Source organism: Pituophis catenifer, unplaced genomic scaffold, assembly GCF_029215685.1.
Source record: "Pituophis catenifer annectens isolate HBS135680 unplaced genomic scaffold, rPitCat1.0.hap2 SCAF_3, whole genome shotgun sequence".
Lineage (NCBI taxonomy): Eukaryota > Metazoa > Chordata > Lepidosauria > Squamata > Colubridae > Pituophis > Pituophis catenifer.
In genome coordinates, this window is record NW_027256883.1 from 157,433,652 (window position 1) to 157,449,115 (window position 15,464).

The window sequence follows — 15,464 nt, forward strand, 5'->3', positions numbered from 1 at the left end:
GGGGGGCGCTCGATCTAGTCAGCATGGCAGCATCACACGTCCGCCTAACAATGAGTGACCTCCCAAGATGGCGTCATTCCGACGGTGTGTGGTTTCTGTGTTTGTTTTTTAAACACAGTAGACCCGCCGCCCGAAGAATATGGAGATGAAATCTGGGGAAGAAGTCGGCGGGGAGAATCCCCTCCGCCTGTTTGAGCTAAGTGGGGCGGTAGTCGGCTCCATCATGGGACAAGTTGAAAAAGAAGTTTGGGGTAAGAAATAGGAGGGGCTCAGCCGTATCTCTCTCCTCGTTGTGACCCACAGCCAAACAGATCTCTGCTATGAAATGGAGAATCTCTTGCCCAGTTGAAGGGGATCGGAAACGGTGTTGAGATGCTTTGAGATGCCCTTAAAAAGTTTCTTCAGCATGCACAATAATAGGCAATATACAGAGATGCTCCAACCACAATCGGGCAGGAAAATCCTGCAGAAATTAATGCTTTAGAGATTTTTGTAAGTCTGCAATCCTTCAAATATAGTACCTATAAAGGAGTAAATCCTGCTGAATAAGATGGGGAAGAATTCCAGAGTAAATTAGCAGGCATACAGTGACAATATAAATTTCTCAGTTGTCAGTTTCATTACTGGCACATTGTCCCATAGGGTGGAAATCCATACCCATTGAATTAGATAGAATTTGGTTAGACTGGAAATCTAAAGCCATATTTAGGCAGGAGTTATAGTGAAATATTTTCAGATTCAGAGCTCGTAGCATCCTGAGACAAAATGCATTGGATAAATCTTTCCCTTAAATCCTTTTCCTTGTTAAAAACAATATAAGAAGGAATGGAAACAATTAGAGGCTTATTTAAAAGAAATATACTGTTGTCTAAATGATACAGAGTAATAGAGAATAATGGAAGTAAAGATAAAATTATAATTTACTAGAATAATAGTTATATTGTAAGTTTTACATTCACATGGTAGAAGAAAAGGTCCCTGAAACTTTCTAAAATGAATATGGTTTGGTGGTTGTCTACAGTGTGTGTGTGTGTGTGTGTGTGTTTGTGTGTAAACGAGTAGGAGCAGAGTACCTGCTCTCTGGAGTTTCAGTCCTGGACTATAAGCAGCATCTAAATATGCTTGTACCAATTCATTTAAACCACTTTCTATCACTAAAATACATTTTTATATTGGTTTCTCCCTACCAAAGAACTTCCAGGTCCTATACTCCAGGGTATATTGCCTCTGCTGAACATATATTATCTGGAAAGAATTGAAGAGACTGCTGTGAAAAAAGGTTAGTTACAATGATTTTATATGGGGAGGAAGGTAACAAGGAAGGCCAAATGGTAACTAATAAGTGTTCACCCTGGGAAATATAGTCTCCACTTTCATGCATGGCAGAACTATTTTATTGATTAGCAGACGTTTGTACTTATTATTTATCTATTTCCCCAACATATCCAAAGTTGGATAAATATGTTTCTGGTTCTTAATAAGATGGAAATGTATATCAGCCAGACACCAACTAGGCCAGGGTAAGATGCTCACTTTTTGTAAAAGTTTCAGTATGTGCAAAATCATTTCATCAGAATCTTTGAGCACAAACAATACTTTAAGAAGTATTGGTATAATGGTATAATGAATAGTTGCTTTCCTATAATCAGAACCATATTCAAATATTTGGCTGCAAGGCCTCCATTGGCTTATATTTACCCTAAGTGTTTACTCTGAGCTCATTTCATATGTTACAAATATATTTTATTAATATTTAGATATGATTGCTGGAAACTGTTCTAGCTTGCTTTCACCAATCATTGCAGAGGATATTAAGTTTTTCTATGGGGGTGAAGAATCTGGAATGTGTAGATATTTCAGAATTCAGTTCTGAATTTCTCTGGCTAGACAATGTGTGTATGCCTTCAGAATATTATTGACTTCTGTGATTGCCTGGACAAGTTCATGCAGTTTTCATGACAAGATTATCAGAAATTGTTTGATGCTGCTTTCTTCCTAGGGCTGAGGGAAAGCCTGCGAGCTTTGTGCCTAAAACAGGGCTTGAACTCTCAGCCTCATGATTTCTAGGCTAGTGCTGCTTTAAGTGAATTATTAAACTAAAACATATGAAAGACATCAGTTTGCCTATCTTTTTCTTAACTGTTTTCTGTGGGATAATAAAAATAAGAGTTCAACATATCTGAACAGTAGCCAGTTAGAGAAGCATATGATACTACAATATTAAATATCAAATGATATAATAAAATAAGCAATATATGCAAATTTACAGCTTAAATGTTGAAGCAATATTTTAACACATTTTGTGACTTCCTGCTTTGAGACAGATGCTTTTAACATCTATGGATTTGTGTGTGTGCCCATGTGCATGCAGAAATAATATTACATTACAATTTTATACATGTCTGGTCTGTTAAGAAGTAAAACCCTTTGAGATCAATGGGATTTATTCTCAGATAAGTATATATATAGGTGCAATCTTCATTTGTTTCAAAACACTATCAATAGCTGCACGATTGTTTTTGTAAAACTAATGATGGTTATTAACTTAATAGTCACTTTAAACATGCTATATATTTCTGTAGGACTCTCAACTGAACCAATATGGTGCAAGTTATGGTTTGACATCATGAAAACAAGACCTTCTAGATTAGAGGTGGGTTAAAGATATAAACTGCAAAATTGATATAGCAAATGGGATTATGCTCTTACCTTCCTGGTTAACTTCATAGAATCTCTTGAACAGGGATCTTCCATAGTTGCTTTTGTTAAATTTTGCACTTCAGTCCTTCTGTGCTTTTCAGATATTTGCTATGCTTTAATTTCCTCTTCTGTATATTGTCACAGAAATAGTAATTTCCAAGTATTTGTTTATTGTCCAATGGCTGTCCCACTAATCAGACAATAGCAGAAAAAGGAGTATTTTGTTTTGCAATTGCGAAACAATAAGCATTCAATCAAATGTGGTGCCTAATCAGCAAACAGGCTGAGTAAAGGACAGAGTTACCAAAACACTCATACTAAAGAATATGCAAATATAACTTCATCAAGGTTTCTATGGTGAAATCAGGCTATCTTCAGAAGTAACATTTTTACTATTGACCTTTAGGTTTCAAGGCTCCCCATAACTGTCATGAGCTCAGTTTTTTTATTTAGAGTTAACCTAATGCCATTTTTAAATTCTCTAACAATATACTGTATATACTGATATCATCCAGAGCCTTAGATTCACTCCCGAGACCTCAGATAGCAGCATATAAATTAATCAAGTTTCTTTCTCAAAGATACAAACTCTGCAGTGGAATGCAGCTGATCTTTGAAAGTTAGGAGCTAAGAAAAAATAGTAAAAAAAACCCAAGAACTTGTTCTAAAATAATCACCATAATTTCAACAAGGAATCAATTATGTTGGTGACAGATAAAATCTTTTTGGACATGAAATTTATTTATTTATTTATCTATCTATCTATCTATCTATCTATCTATCTATCTATCTATCTATCTATCAAATTTCTATACCGCCCTACTCCCGAAGGACTCAGGGCGGTGAACAGCCAAGATAAAATACAGATAATACAAATATTAAAAAAATCCCTTAAAATTATTAAATATTTTGGCCGAAACACAGATTAAAACACCCAATTTATAAAATCACACGAATTAAAAATTTAAAAGAGGAGAGTTAGGCCAGGCAATGCTAGTTAGGGGCAAAAAAAGGAACAAGAGCCAAATCATTATGTCTGAACTAAATTCTAAGCTAAGAGTATATATATGCTATCTTTGAGAGCAGGTTTTCCTCCCATCTTTTCCAATCCTATTCACTATTGGATTTAAAAACCTTTTTCTTACACATTCTGGTAGACTCTCCCTCTGTCAGATATTCTGAGTCACATTCCCAAATATGATAGATGCCTGACCAATTCAGCATCTGTCTAAAGATGACTTTGAAACTTCCTTCCACCTAGACTTTTCACATAGGGTCTCTTTTCCCAGTTAACTGCTCTGACCCCAACATTCCACAGGGTTTCCTTCAGTTGGTTATTATTTTCCAGGGGCGATGACATCATATCTATGCTGTTTTTATTTATTCATACCTACATACATATAATCTATAAGGCAGGGGTGTCAAACTGGCGGCCTGCGGGCCAAATGCGTCACGCACAGGCCACGCACATCTCAGCTCAGCGAAGGGAAAAACTCGCAAAACGCCATGTGACGGCAGCATGACGCCGCAAGTTTGACAGCCGTGCTATAAGGCCTCCCATCTATTTGTTCTCCAGGGATGATGATACGACATCTACTTTATTCATTCATTCATTTATACCAGGGGTGTCAAACTGGTGGCCCGCAGGTTGGATGCGTCACGCGTAGGCCACGCCTGCCCCAGCTCCGCGAATGGGAAAAACACTGAAATGTCACGTGATGGCAACGTGACACCGCGAGTTTGACATTCATGATTTATACAATGTATAAGACTGTCCATCTCCTAAAGGTGATTCTGAATGGTGCACAAAGATTAAAAACAATCACTACCATTTAACAACCCCCGAGGCAAAAATCACAACCCAATAGGGCAGAGCGCACCTAACTATATGGCTCAAACATTAAAGTTAGGTCTTTAATGCTGTATGTAATAAGGGGGAAAGGGTTAAATCAATCCCTTCTCTGAGGTTCTTCAGTTCTGAGGTATCCCATGCCTATGGGCAAGCAGCAACTGAAAAATTAGGTCCCTTTGCTGTCACCGTCTCTTTTCTATAAATCCATTTCTTTCTACCACACCAACTCTCTAGGAAACCAGGAGAGGATTATAAGGCAAATGCAGGGCCCATCCTGGATCTGGCTAAATACTGAAAGGGAAAGCCAACAAAAACTATTGCTCAGCCAAGCTGAGGTGGGTGATAGAAGGCAACTGATCAATTCCAGGATTTAAGCAAAATTTGATTTTATGAGAGCCAGTTTGGTGTAAGGGTTCAGGTGCCTAAAAACCAGGAGACCGTATGTTCTAGGCCTGCTTCAGGCATGAAAGCCAACTAGGCCAGTCACCATCTCTCAGCCCAACCCATCTCACAGTTGTTGTTGAGAAAATAGGCAGGAATAGTCGGCAGGTTCACTCCCTGGAGTTATACAGGTAGTCCTCGACGTACAACCACAATTAAGCCCAAGATTTATGTTGCTAAGTGAGAAAATTGTTAAGTGAGTTGTGCCCCATTTTACGACTTCCCTTGCCGCATTTGTTAAGTGAATCACTGCAGTTGTTAAATTAGTAAAACACAATCGTTAAGTGAATCTGGCTTCCCCACTGACTTTTGCTTGTCAGGAGGTCACAAAAGGGGATCATAGGCCCTCGGGACACTGCAACCGTCATACATATAAACCAATTGCCAAGCATCCGAATATAAATCAAATGACCATGGGGATGCTGCCACGGTCGTAAGTCTGAAAAATGGTCAGAAGTCCATTTTTTTCAGTAACTTCAAACGGTCACTAAAGGAACTGTTGTAAGTCGAGTACTACTTGTGTGTGTGTGTGTAAAAGAAGAAGCAGACATAAGATTTTAAAATTTTAAAAGAATTAAAATTTTATTTTACTAAGCTTTCGTCAGCTATCTGCTGACATCGTCAGAGTATCATCAGAGTATCCAGCGACGGCTGGAAGGGCCTATTACATGCGCAAGGGCTAAATTGATTAATGGCATATAAAGGCAGAGATCTTTGTAATGGTAGTTTAATACTCTGACGATGTCAGCAGATGGCTGACGAAAGCTTAGTAAAATAAAATTTTAATTCTTTTAAAATTTTAAAATCTTAAAGTTCCGGGGTTCGCAGTATGTCTGCTTCTTCTTTTACTAATATACCTGGAACTCGTATTTTTAGAATAGTTTGATATATATATATATATATATAGGCAAATAAATAAATAAATAAACAGAAAGGAAAAGAATACAAATATTATAACAGTAAATTTCAATCTTGCCTGATCCTCATCCAAGACTCAGCCAACTCCCTCACAAAAGGCACCAAATTCTTCCCGCCCCAAATTTGACAGTTCCTTCTCCTTTTCCTCTATTGGCTGTCACAGGTCAGGTGACTTGGCTTATAGACCATTGCTCTGCCCTGCAAATGCCTTATGAAAAACGAACAGGCCAAAACCATCCCAATTTTCTTGTGCACTCTTAGAAAGTTACAACAGACTGCTAGGCAAAATAATCTGAACCAATTTAAATAAAAATTGTACTTTCTGAACAGGTATCATTCAGTTACCACCACCACCCCATAAGGTTTTATCAACATCTGCAAGATTATCTACAGCCAGCTGCCCCTTCAGAACTTAATCTGCAGCAGTTAAAATCAATTTTTAAAAAATAAAAATGAGCCAAACAATATTCAGTAAAATCAGCATGGAATTCTGGGTTCTTCATAGCATTTTAAATTTGCCAAATAAGAAACTGGGCACACCTCTCCTGCAAGGACATTTCAAAAGGATGGGATCACCAACCTTGCTAGCCAGCTTATCAGTATATAGTAGTGGACTCCTGAGCACAGGGTCTACTGCTGATTTAGTCAATTTATGTAATCCTAAGTAAACCTTTAAATTTTAAAATTTTCAATTTTAAAAATTAATCAGTTGTTCAGGTATGAACCCAGAACTATATCTCTGATATAAATTTGAAGTACTTTTTTTAGAGTATACCTAAATATCATCACCTTGCATTTATTTCCATATGATTGCAGAATATCAAGTGTTGGAGGAAGAAGTTCCTTGAAACTTTCTTCTCAAATGTGCTGCGTGGGATCTTGGATGTGTCATCGCATCAACGCTTGAGTGATCCTTGTTTTTTGCCCCTGCTGTATACTTCACGGCACATATCTGAACTTACTATTTACAACATGCTTGAGGGTATCTCAGAGCTGATGGCTGAACACAATCGGTGTGTCCTTGAAAACTTGGCTGTCTCACTTAGAACTCTGACCTTCCGTCACCTCCTTTCCTCCAATCTGTCTACTAGACATCAGTTGAGTTTATTCCTTCATCGCCTAATTCATCATGGGGCAGTGAACTACCTATCTATGTACTCATGGCCTGATCCTGACCCAGCACTTCTAGCTCTCATTCTGAAAATGAGTGCTGGGATTTGGAATCCTGGTAGGACATTAATGAATGCAGAATTTTGCCATCTGTGTAGAGAGAAATTGACTGTACAGAGCCAAAAGCTGGATCAGGAATGTAGGTCTCCTATGGGTTCAGACCAACTGTTTCCTACAGCAGCATCTGGCCAATTTAGTGATAATGAGCTGAGGAATATGAAAATCTTGCCCAGTGTGCCTCAAGAATTTTCTTTGGGATTTGAAGATGCTGGAGAGCTATTCAGAACCAGCAATAAAAGCTTTAGTGAACCACCAGATTGCCAATTGGGTAACAGTTCCTACAAAACTCATAGGCCGCACAATACTGTCTCAAAAGATTTTAATGCTGAAGTGGCATCTGTTAGCTTTTCCCCAGCAAATCCATCTCAAGGCAACCTTGCTTTGGGAAAATCTCCGAAGAGGCGCAAAGCTGTAATAACAAAGAAGCACAGCACTCATCAAAAAACTAGCACTATCACCACGGAGATGGAAGACCTGTATGACTTCGTCTTCACAATTGCAAAGGAAGAGGAGGAGATGGCATTCTATCACAAAATAAGGAATGTTGACAAGGAAGAACATTGTGATAATGAACCCTCTCTCCCATCAGAGGCTTCTAGTGTGACTGATACAGTTTCCTCAGGGGGAACTCGAACTATTGGGTTCACTTCTTTAAAGGCAATTAGCCATTTTCGAAGCGTTTCCACATTGGAAATATTCTCTGTCCCACTGACCAAAAATACATGCCAGATGCTTGGTAACCTGTTGAGCTCTTGGGTAGCTTTAGAAAAACTTATTCTTACTTTGAATGGTAAGTGATAGGCCAAATCTTTGCCTGCAAATGTTAATACCTTGTGTAGAATCTTCACATACAGAAGTGGATAAATGGCAGGCCCTTGGACTCATTACAGGTTTGTTGCTATCCATTTTGTTCAGTCAGAAGGATGTAATTTTTAATATTTGACATCTGGATGGCCACAGCTTCTTTACATGTGTTTTGCAATATTCAAATATATTATGAAAAACATTTGTTTTTAGAAAAGGAAGCGCTACATGAGAAAATAGGAATACTCCTACTGAAAACCAAAAGCTTTCTTAAGTGGGTTTTTTTTTCATAGTGGCAAATTAGATGCCTCTGAGATACTTGATGGCAGGTTGGTGAAGATAAGGGTAGTCCTCAACTTATGGCCCCAATTGAGCCAAAAATTGCTGTTGCTAAGCGAGACAGCATCCTTATTTCTTCTGCAGAAAAAAAACCCAATTCTATTTCTGAGCTCTTAAGATGTAATATAGACTAGAGCAAGTTTGATAGCCTATTCTGCCAATGTTTAAAAGAGATTGTACACTTATTTGAAACCAAGTAGTAATTTTGCTATGCACGCATATTTTCAATTTCTCTTTTTTCCTTTTAAAATTGTGCTTCAGGCTTAGGCTCTGGTATCTTCAGCATCCTTTCTGGGCTCCGAATTCTTTCTCAACACAACGATTACTGCCTCCGTGTGGTACGCGTCAGTGATATGTTTGCTCATGTCCCATGTATGAATCTTGTCCGTTCTCTTTTGAGTGCTGTACCATTGCTTCGGGTGCTTCTGGTCAGCTTTGATCTCAAAACTGCAGCCGAGTGGAATAGACTGGAAGAAGACATGGGCTCATCATCCTTAGTAGAAAAAATTCCAGGTACAACATAGATCTTCAGCTTCACTTAATCTACATCAGGTTTTGTTTTACATGTGAGAATAATTAAGTCATAATTATTAGCTGCTAAATTTCAAAGAATTCTTTGATTCTGGTTTGCCATCTTGCTAAAAGTCTTTCTTTGATAAAATGGGTGGAGCCAAAGCTCATCAGTAGAGCATATTTTTATGTGCATATTTCAGATTCAGTCTCAAACTGAATATATATACCTGTTTGTATATGTCTGTATGTGTATATATTCACCAAGGTTACCTCGAGTTCAGAAATGATTGACCATAAATTAGCAACCATTTAATTCATTTTGACAAGTAAGATGATTACGTAACAAAAATATTTTTATTCATTCTGGTGAGAAATTGAAGTTTTTCAATTTTCAAGAAATGCACAGAGGTTTCCTGTTATAGATAATGCCTGTACTTTAGGAAAAATATTTATGAATTCAGTGTATATGGAAAGTTGGAGTGAGCCTCCCCTTGCCCCTGACACTGTTCAGGCCATATGGTACATATTTCATGCTTAATGTAAGACTGGAAGTGAGCTGCTATGACTGTTTCCTTTTCTGACGCAGATCCCTTAACTGATTTCTTCCTGATCAATTAAACAATGATTTGCTATGAATTGGCACGTTATAGACTGAGGAATTCCTCCAAACCGGTATCACAAACTAACTGATATCAGTTTGTAATTTTTATCCAAACCATGTTTGCCAGCTTCAGCCTGTGAGTAGTTTTCTTTTACTATATTGACTTTTCCCACCTAGAGACTTACCTGGAGCAGCTTGAGATCAGGTTTCCCAGAGAACCTCTTCAAACAAGCCTTCTGGTTCCTGTACTGAAAGCCTCAGGGTCTCTTCAGAGTCTTTCTCTAGACAGCGTTGCAATTTCCTGTCCTCAAGAGGTTTGGCTGCTCCTGCAAGCCCTCAAAGGTATGGTGGAAGTTATTTGCTTGCAGTAAGCTAAAAAACAACAGTACTGAACACATTTAACAGGAATATTAACATCTTAAGTACAGCAGTGTAAAAACCATGGCCAGAATTACGTTGTAAAATATACCGTATTTTTCGTAGTATAAAATGCACCTTTTCCCCCCTAAGAGGCTGAAAATTTGGGTGCGTCTTATACTCTGAATGTAGCTTTTTCGAAGCTTTTTTTCAGCCCTAATGAGGCACTAACGAGCAATCTTCCCAGCTTTGCCTGCTCTCTCAACTCTCTGCTGTGCTTTAATGAGTGAAGTGATCTCCATGCTTTGCTCCAACTCTCATCTGTGCCTTAGAAGCTTTTTTTATCCCCAAGCAGGGGATAAAAAACCAGCAAACGTGCTGAAGCTGACCAGACTAACCAGATGAATACCTGGTAGGCAGATTTTTTTTTCCTATTTTCCTCCCCAAAAACTAAGCTGTGTCTTATACTCCGGTGCATCTTATACTCTGAAAAATACTGTACTTCAAAAAGATGTTGGAACCATCTGCTTGTTACACATAACCAAAGAGGAAAGTTTTAATCAGTGAAAAGTTTCAAGACATGTCATAAGTTCTTATTTATCTTGGTAGAATATAACCCAAACCTGAAGAAACTAAGTTTTCATGATGTCAACCTTTCTGAACATTCAAAAGAAGTCCTCCTTATTCTACAGAGCCCAACTCTTCAAGGTATAATTACATTATTTTTTCCTATTGTAATTCTATAACTGCTGTTGCACATAATGGTGTTTTTGGAGACTTATCAATGTATGGGATAGCCTAAGTCATAAATTTGGCTAAGGTACTGAATTTGTTCATTTTAGAGAAGATCCCCCCCAACTATTATGGGTGGGATAAAAAATGAGCAGGAATGAATGAAGGCCTAATATCGCTCCCCCCTGTTCTGTCTGCATAAATGGAAACTGCTATTTCACCACAGCTGACATCCTTATGGAAGGAAAAAAAATGGGTGTGTGACAAACAGCCGCCTCCCAGCCTCCTTTGTTCCTCGTGACAAACCCAGCTTCCCTGTATCAATCATATGCTACTGGCATACAGAGTTAAGCCTACAAGTTGTTTTTGTTGGGACAAGTACAGTCATTATCTAATATATCTTTCCAACTTTTGTCCATTGTACATTCAATTAGACTGACTTCACCTAATGAATTAAAGGATGAAGGAACACCTACATTAATTTTAGGTTTTGGTTTTCCCGTAGAGATCAGTTTTTCATTTTGTCGACTGTTTGAAAACTGTACAGCTGAGCTTCTGACTGAAATGATTACAGCCATGAAGAAAAACTCATCATTAACAAACCTCAAGCTCCCTGGAAATAGACTGGGTATGTAGTGGGAAATGTAGCAAGTTTCTTGGAGGGCTTTCTTCCTTTTGTGGAGAATGAGCTAAGGCTCTGGCTGCTCTCAGATTTAGTTTTGATTGTTGACAAGATAAATTCCTGCCTGTGATGATTCAGACGAGAACCTAGTGATAATTGTATGTATTTGCCTTTTCAAGAATCTAGCCTATTGTCCCAAGGTGCTTTCTTTCAAAAGGCAACTGGACTTTCTTGTTTTGCTAGAAGATGTTTCACTTTTCATCCAAGAAGCTTCTTCAGTTCTGACTGAATGGTGGAAGCCCATTCCTTGTAGTCATCTGGTCAGTAGCACTCTTTCTGAGCGTCACTGAGGCCACTTGGAGGTTTATCTGTGCCCTCAGGGTCACATGAATGCTGTAGTCTGCAATTTTTTTCTGGAAATTCATTCATACTTCATCATTCGAAGGGTGTTCATCCCAAATTGCATAAATAAATGTCTATGGAGGTTCTCAGTTGTCCAGGTGGATGACTGGATGACTGATAATCTCCATAGACAAATCTAGCCTATTCTGTATTTCCTACTACTGGCTAAATTGTTCAGTGTACATAGATTCCAACATTTTTTATTTATTTTATTGCTACTTTTGCGATACAATTAGAGCCGCTAAGTTTAGAAAGGGGTGCACATATCTAGAATTACAACTTTTGTGCTTGTAGAAAAATGAGGTAAGGACTGTTTTGCTGTAAATTATTCTGTTTTAAAAAGAACAAAATGCTCCGGTAATCCTGTAAAAGCAATAAGCAAGTAGCTAAGTGGGGAGAAGTTTTATCTTTGATGTGGTTGGTGTCTGTTTTGCTGGAGATTTTGTTTTAAATATGATGAAAGGGATTATGGCTGGATATTACATACTGATTTGTGACTTGCAACTATGTACTATTCAAAAGATAGAATAGGTCTGTGATGGTGAATGTATGGCACACGTGCCAGAGGTGGCACACAGAGCCCCCTCTGTGGGCACGCATGTCATCTCCAGCTGCTGCTCTGATTTCCAGCACACACATGCACACTGGCCAGCTAGTCTTTGAGTTTTCGGGGTTTCGGCACACGCATTCCAGTTTGGGGATTCAGTGCCGAAAAGGTTCGCCATCTCTGGAATAGGTGGTTCTTTCATGATGATTTTATAGCCTAACAGATGTGAAACACACACAAAAAAGAGAAAATGGAATAGAGAATAAGTATAAGAACCGTTATGTGTCAATTACGGTTGTACAAAGACCAACTAATCCAGTGTTTCTCAACCTTCCTTAATTAAGATGTGTGGATTTCCAAGTCCCAGAATTCAAATCCCAGAATTCCCCAGCTAGCATGGTTGGGCCCATTTTTAAACCTCCTGACCGATATCAATTTAAAGGAAATTCTGTGGCACACTTTATTAAAATATTGCTAAACCACCTGTCATGCCATGGGTCATTAGGAAGTGCATTTCATTATGTATAATTTGAAATGCAATAATGTACCAATAAAATTAAGTTTTGTACATATTGGCCAAAAGTAGCTGAGAAGTTCCATCATTAAATATCAAATATTAAATATAAATGTTTTCAGCATGTACCTAAATTGAAATAAAGCAACTTTATTTCAATTTAGCCACATGCTAAAAACATATATAATTTACCTTAGCATTTGACATTTATTACCTTTTTCCCTTAGGGAAAAACTTTGTTTACAAAATGCAATTTATAAATAAACTTCCTGTTTGACACTAAATGAATGGTATTGATTACTATTATAGTGGGAAATAAAAGGAGCTGCTCATTTTCTTTTTTAGTACAATTATTGAAGCTACTTAATTCCTATTGAAGGACAATTGGTCCCTAAAAGTTCAGCCAATTACTAAAGGTTTTTTTAAAATGATTTCTTAATGCGTTTTCTTCTTGGAAATGTTTGTTAATTTACTCTGTGCCTTTGGGTTGAGAAAAAAACTTATAAATGGAAAGTAAATGGAGGAGAATTCTTTCCAGGCAGTCATTTTTCTACCACTTTTCATATTCTTCCCCATTGGAGGATGTTTACTAAATCTTCATTAATGGATCTGTGTTTATGTAGTATAAACAGTATAGTTTATATATAGTATAGTATGGAATGTACAAAATATTTCATCAGAGAACATTCTAATCTGGAAACATCCAAGAAGACACTTGTCTGAAGGTTAATTTTTTTGGCATATTCCTATTATTTAGACTTTGCTTTATCACATCCCCTCATGCTTTGCTTTAAATTGCATTTCCCTCTATTAGGGAATCATAGATTGATTGCACTGGCTGACATTTTTGCTGGAGATTCATCCTCTTCTATCACTCATCTGGATGTAAGGTATGTATGTAAACAGAAGTAACCTCATGCAGTCCTATGTCAAAAAAGATAGCAATGAAATTAGTCTGAGAAACAATGCTTTTTCATTCATTCCCCTCCCTCCCCCCAATAGCTTTTTGCATTCAATAGTGTCTGTTTGCAAGAAGAAATCACTGTAATTTCAATCTGTGGAGATCATTACAGTCATACCTCAGCACTTGACTGCTTCAGAACTCGTTGAATTCAATATTCGACCCACTTTGAAGCAGAAATTTTGTTCCAGCATTCGTCTTTCTCCCAGTAGTCAACATGCAAGGAAGAACTTGCTGATGTCGGCTGCCTCATGACTCTATTTCTTCCGGCTGAAATAGCAGGTCATGTGGTAAGGCACGTGGTTTTTTTGGTACCCGTCAGTTAGTATTCAGCACATCTTCCGGAATGGAATACCGATGAGTACCAAGGTACCACTGTATTCCGACCTGTTTCCTTCCCAGTTGTTGGTCTACCATTCCCAGAAAATTCTGAATTATAAATCTAATTAATCTAGAAGATGGATTAGTGAACGCTACCTTACATGTTGTGGTTTACTACAGAACTTTGTCAGAAGAGATGGTAATTGGGAATATATAAATATATATATTTATTTATATATAATATATATAGTCTGATAAAGGATCCTTTAATAGGATGGTTACAGTTCACACACTACACAAATGGAGAATAACTGAGCAAAGTGTAAGGTCATCTGAGCCTCTCTTCCCCACAAAAAACTTAGGAATGATTTGTTGCTGCATACATCTCATCCAATTTCACTTTACCAGAGGTGCTCTTCATGCGCAGGCTCCTGAATAATGCTCCTGAACCTCCAATTGCGATGCTGGGAAAGGACTGCCAGGCAAAAGGCACCACCTTGCTGCCTTGGCTTAGGGCTACTTAGCATCATCACTGTGGACTAAGCAGGAACTCTTGTCAATCCTGCTCAGTCTGTGCTGTAGTGACACTCAAATGACTCTTGCTGCTGCTAAGCCAAGGCAGCGAGCTTATGCAGGATGCCTCTTGAGTCATGAGCCTAGAATTTTATGTTAAGTAAAATTATTGTTTATATGCAATTTTTAATGATGTGCAGATGATTCCCTGACAGGGAACACAGGTTTTGCCATATGAACATACGGTCATGAACATGTGCCAGTGTCAAGAAAATTCAAATTCTGCTTTGATATATAACTATAGATGGTAATCCTTCATATTTTTATTCAGAAAAAAATATCTGTTCGCTCGCTAACTGCTATGATTATTTCATGTTCTAAGTCATAAATTGCAATGAGGTAGCAGTAATATTGTGTTGTTAATTTCAATTCTAGCTCCAACTGTATTAAGCCTGATGGGCTTCTGGAATTTACCAAAAAGCTGGAAAGTTACACAGCTGAACACAGAGAATGTATCAAACTTACTAAACTGTGCCTCTACCAGAATTGGCTGGACCAAGATGCTGTCACTGCCCAAGAAGCCCTTTCAAAACTGAAAGCTATATGCAATGTAGTTAGTGATGCATGGGATTCATCACAGGCCTTTGCTGACTACATCAGTGTGATGTGAGAAGCACTTTAATGGAGAGTGTCTTCTAATAAATCTGCTTAACATTTTTTATCGGGGTTTTATTGGGATATTTAAGTACCAGTTCTAAATAGGACTTCCTGTATTGTTTTGTTTGTGTTCAGATTTCTCTGATCTCTGTGTTTAGCATGAAGGATATAGTAAATGTTAGCGGATAGGTCTCATTTCCAAAATAAATTTTATAAAGTCCATTAAGTATGAGGTTAGCAATTATGTTGAATCAAGATTTAATAATAGAAAACATATTAGCTTAAAATTGAAACCTATCTTGTGGTCTCTAGATGAAAATATCTAGATCAGATTGTAGTATTCTACCAAATGCACCAGTTTATGTCATTCAGATACCTTCTGTATTTTAGCAAGAATTTAAATTATACTTCTGCTTTCTGAAGTATGTTTATTTATGCAG

General features: G+C 37.8%; 1 protein-coding gene across 1 annotated transcript; it reads left to right on the plus strand.

Moving 5' to 3' along the window:
- Positions 1 to 67: 67 nt before the first annotated feature.
- Positions 68 to 15,461, plus strand: LRRC41 (leucine rich repeat containing 41). Its single transcript, XM_070939590.1, has 10 exons — positions 68 to 251; positions 1,193 to 1,279; positions 2,583 to 2,653; positions 6,728 to 7,931; positions 8,546 to 8,797; positions 9,576 to 9,740; positions 10,365 to 10,463; positions 10,993 to 11,115; positions 13,387 to 13,462; positions 14,803 to 15,461. The coding sequence occupies exons 1-10, from the start codon at positions 140 to 142 to the stop codon at positions 15,035 to 15,037; spliced, it is 2,424 nt and encodes an 807-aa protein (XP_070795691.1). The 5' UTR covers positions 68 to 139; the 3' UTR covers positions 15,038 to 15,461.
- Positions 15,462 to 15,464: the final 3 nt, after the last annotated feature.

What these genes read in the sequence shown, in the direction of transcription:
- LRRC41 (XM_070939590.1), top strand. Translation starts at nt 140, where the DNA reads ATGGAGATGAAATCTGGGGAAGAAGTCGGCGGGGAGAATCCCCTCCGC. An exon ending in ACAGAGCCCAACTCTTCAAG is followed by an intron (nt 10,464 to 10,992) that starts GTATAATTACAT and finishes GTTTTCCCGTAG; the next exon opens with AGATCAGTTTTTCATTTTGT. An exon ending in ATCACTCATCTGGATGTAAG is followed by an intron (nt 13,463 to 14,802) that starts GTATGTATGTAA and finishes TTTCAATTCTAG; the next exon opens with CTCCAACTGTATTAAGCCTG.